The sequence below is a fragment of the Colletotrichum destructivum genome, chromosome 2 (genome assembly GCF_034447905.1).
Source record: "Colletotrichum destructivum chromosome 2, complete sequence".
NCBI lineage: Eukaryota > Fungi > Ascomycota > Sordariomycetes > Glomerellales > Glomerellaceae > Colletotrichum > Colletotrichum destructivum.
In genome coordinates, this window is record NC_085897.1 from 6,092,184 (window position 1) to 6,096,108 (window position 3,925).

At 51.1% G+C, this 3,925-nt stretch overlaps 1 protein-coding gene across 1 annotated transcript; it reads right to left on the bottom strand.

The window, feature by feature from the left end:
• CDEST_04056 (Putative zn(2)Cys(6) fungal-type DNA-binding domain, fungal transcription factor) lies at nt 1–1,779 on the bottom strand. The gene is made up of 2 exons (XM_062920215.1): nt 1,552–1,779; nt 1–1,457 (listed from the first exon to the last, which is right to left on the bottom strand). Exons 1-2 carry the CDS (start codon nt 1,720–1,722, stop codon nt 348–350), a joined length of 1,281 nt encoding a protein of 426 aa, XP_062776266.1. The 5' UTR covers nt 1,723–1,779; the 3' UTR covers nt 1–347.
• Nucleotides 1,780–3,925: the final 2,146 nt, after the last annotated feature.

A 3,925-nucleotide genomic window follows, 5' to 3' on the forward strand; every position in this document is an offset into this window, starting at 1 on the left:
GCTGGCCTTACTTTCATTCGTACTAAGCAGCTTAATGCGACTGGTAGTGCAACGATTGTGCATGAATAGGTCAGTTCCTCCTGTTACAGATGGATGATCGTGTACAACGTCTTTTTCGCCTCTTTGTCTGTAAGTCAAGCCTGTACACCGAGCTAATGTAGTCCAACTACCTCTCTAGGCCATTTCATCCATGGTTTCCAGTAGATGCCTAACGTTTCGTCGACTACTTCGACAATATCCCGACCCCAGCCCTGGAGAAACCAGTAGTCGTCCAGGTCGTGTAACAGAGCGCCAAAGTAAGAGAAAATAACCAGTGCCGGGGGCTGCCGTTGGTACACTCGTTGAAGCTATTCCTCAGTGGCCTCGTGTAGGAAGGCTATGGGCCCGGCCCACTGCCGATTGTACGTGTTTTCCCCCTCCCGTCCTGGCTCTCTCTCGCGTGGCAAGCCTTGCGACCCCTGGGCAACAATGAAATCGACCTCGAATTGCACAGTATAGAGGTGGCATCGACGGAGCATGCGCCATGCTTCATCATAAATGTCAACATCTGAGGCGCCGAGGGTGGCCCACGTCTCGGGGACGCCGCAGAATCGCTCGTCTTGGATGGTAATGTCGCTGTCCGGGTCAAGCTGGTCCCAGCGATCTAGACTCAGGAGCGGGGCAAGCGGGCCAAGACGGACACGCTCGTAGACCGGGCGGACGACGGCCCCGATGCCGCGGATCATGGGAATCCATTCGCCGCTAAGGATGCGGGTGGTACGTTCTCTGGGGTCGGATCTGCTTTTAAGGACGTCTGGGTGACAGCCAGGCATGCCGAAGATGTAGACGATATTGAGAATGGAGCATCCAAACAGGGCATCACTACTACTGTAGTCCTCTTGTGACAGCATACGCTCAATACCTTCGCGAAACCCTCCCAAGGCGGTGCTGTGGTGACGGGCAGCGTCGAGGCTCCGCTGTCTCCGACTAGCGACGTCCGTGTATGCGAGGTGCAGGGCCGCCAGACTCAGTAGCCCGTGCATAATGAAGGAGTGGCGGAAGCCGATCTGTGGGAAAGTCAGTTGCCAACAGTGGTCGACAGCAGGCGACTTGATGATCGTGCGGCTGGTGTACATGATCCAGTGGTGCAGTAGAATCATGTCATCCATGCTGAACCAGTCAGGGGGTACGCCGCTGGCCCTGACCAAGCCGTCACTGCATGAGCTCGGCGCTGAACACAGAGGTGAAACATGGCAGTCCGGATCAGTCCCGTTTGCGAGTAGGCTCCGGGAGCTATTGACGAGCGTGACGGAGGACACCGGAGAGGCGTAACCGCGAGCGAGATCGGAGCCGAGAGCCGTTTTTGCTGCGCCACGTGCCACCACCGGGCCCGAGGAAGTCGCTCGCGCAGCGTCCGGGTACAGGCACGGGACATCACGGCGGTCACATGCTGAGCAGCGAGGCCTGTCTTCGCTGCACTAAGAATCGTGCAATGCCGGCCGGGATTAATTAGTAGATGGTCAACACAAGTGGTGAAGTTATGTCCGTAGTCTAATGGGCAACCAGACATACCTTGATCTTCCGTCTCCGGCAGTCGGCACACCCCTGTCTAGACTTTCGATGCGGCCTGCGATGTTTGATCATGGTCGTGTTCGAGGCTTCGGTCACCGGCAAGGGTGAAACAATGCGGGGTGTACTTGGTAGTTGGTCAGAATGATGCATGTCGGGTAGAGACCATCGCATCTGATTAAGAGGGATGAAAGACGAGGGAGGCGAACGAGGTAAGCGACGAAAGAGAATAGGAGAGGGGGCGAAAATGGGGTACATACATACATACGTAAGATAAGTATGTACTAGCAAAGCAAAGACGGTTGTGTAAACGAAATACGAAGACCGAGTCAGCCGGGTCCGAGGGCGCCAAGTCATCGGACCCATAATGCACAGGACCTAGCCATGTTGGCGGTAGGCGGATCATGCTTGATTGTGCTGAGACGGATTATTAACCTCTTCCCTGAATTGAATTAGTCCTGTGAATACTAGGATGTCTGGTTTCCAGCAGTAGCTCGGTTCTTAGGATCAATCAATAATGTACTTCTATTAACGTATATGCATAGTGAGTCGGCCAACATAGAGAGTCGGCTACTTCCTTATCGTACGTAAAACCCCTATTTTTTAACTAATTTTTAAAAATCTATTTTAAGCCTAAAGAACACTAGGCTCTAACTATTAGTATTTAATAAGAGTAATATTATAAGAAATAATACTATAGAAATTCCTACCTTAGTTACTATACTACCTTACGTAAGCTAGCTTATCTAGCTTCTAGATAAGAGTTTTAGGTAAAGGTATAGAGTTAGATTTTCTATAGTATTATTTCCTAAATATAACTATTATCTAGAAGCTAGATAGTTAAAATCTAGTGTTTTTTAGGCTTAAATTAGATTTTTAAAAATTAGTTGAAAAATAGGGGTTTTACATACAATAAGGAAGTAGCTAACTTACTATATTAGCTAACTTACTATATTAGCCGACTTACTATACATATACGTTAGCTAATAACTAAATAGAAATTAGTTAAAAGTATTACTTTACAACCTTATAAGCTTACTATATTATTAATTTAGTTAGAGGGTGTAATATAAAATTTAGCATTGTTAGAAAGATTACCTTCTTTTGTGTAACGGGCTGGGCCCGTATGAGGCCTTGCTGGATATCGCGGCCACGGGCGACCCCGGGTCAGGCCCACCACGGAATCCACGATGCCGACAATCCGATGGCCAGTGCGGCATGGGCCGCATGGCCCTGATCAGGCCGCTGCGAGGCGGAGATTTGTTGTTCTTCCCTTCTAATCCTCATCTGAGGATACTCGTAGTAGTCGCCATAGCCTGTTGCAAATACACACGCCTTGGACCGTTACATTATCCTCAGATCCCAAACACCAGGATCCTCTATACTAGACGGTCGGTTCGTCTAGTGAGGACGGCCAGAGTCTGCGCGATTAAGGACGTCGGAGCCTTTCTCTAGAAGTAGCGGTCTGGCGGAGGCTGGAGGACAGAGCCTCGTAGCTTAGTTGAAAAAGGGACCGTCAACCAAAATAGCTACAGAACCCGTGGACCCGATCAGAGTAGGACTGATCAGGAGTACCCCGTCCAGTCTCAACAGAACCACGTTGTGGTTGCGGGACAAAGGATAGACCGGAAGAGCCCCAGAGAACACAGTGTGTTGCGGGAGCTATCGACATGGAGGGCAATATGAATGCCGAACCATCTGAGAATCCACAGCAGCTGGTGCAGCTGATCAGTCAGCTGGCTGCCCAGCTACAGGAGATGCGAACCACCCAAGCGGCCGAACGAGAGGCCCACGGAGAGCAGATTCGACTGCTGCAGCAAGCCCTAGCCGCACCTAGGCACCCGACAACGACCCCAAACGAGACCCCTACAACGACTGCAACCTCCACCCCCCCTGATCAGGCTCAACCGATAACCGCGCTCCGAAGAAAACACCAGATACCCGACCCTCCGAAGTTCGATGGTACCCGTAAAAACTTCCGACGTTGGTTCTTGGAGATGAAAGGAAAGATCCGCCTAGATAGGAGAGCCTTTGACTGTGACGCTGATATATTTGGATATATATACGCCAGGCTGGATGGTACAGCTCAAGCAATGGCGTCAGCGTACTACGCTCAGGGTGGAGCAAACGGAGAAGAGTCGCCCGACCAGTTCATGAGCTACCTGGAAAGTTGCTATGGAGACCCAAACGCCAAGGCCAGGGCACTCAGCCGACTACGAACGCTCCGCCAGAAAGAGTACGAGAGCTTTGCTGTTTTCCTCCCTAAGTTCGAGAAGGAACTGGCCGAGAGCGGAGGAGGCGAATGGGTTGACGTTGTAAGAATCAACTACCTTGAAGGAGCCTTGAATGCGACCCTACGCAGCCACCTGATCAGCGT

What these genes read in the sequence shown, in the direction of transcription:
- CDEST_04056 (XM_062920215.1), bottom strand. Translation starts at nt 1,722, where the DNA reads ATGCGATGGTCTCTACCCGACATGCATCATTCTGACCAACTACCAAGT. An exon ending in GCCGGAGACGGAAGATCAAG is followed by an intron (nt 1,458 to 1,551) that starts GTATGTCTGGTT and finishes CACGATTCTTAG; the next exon opens with TGCAGCGAAGACAGGCCTCG.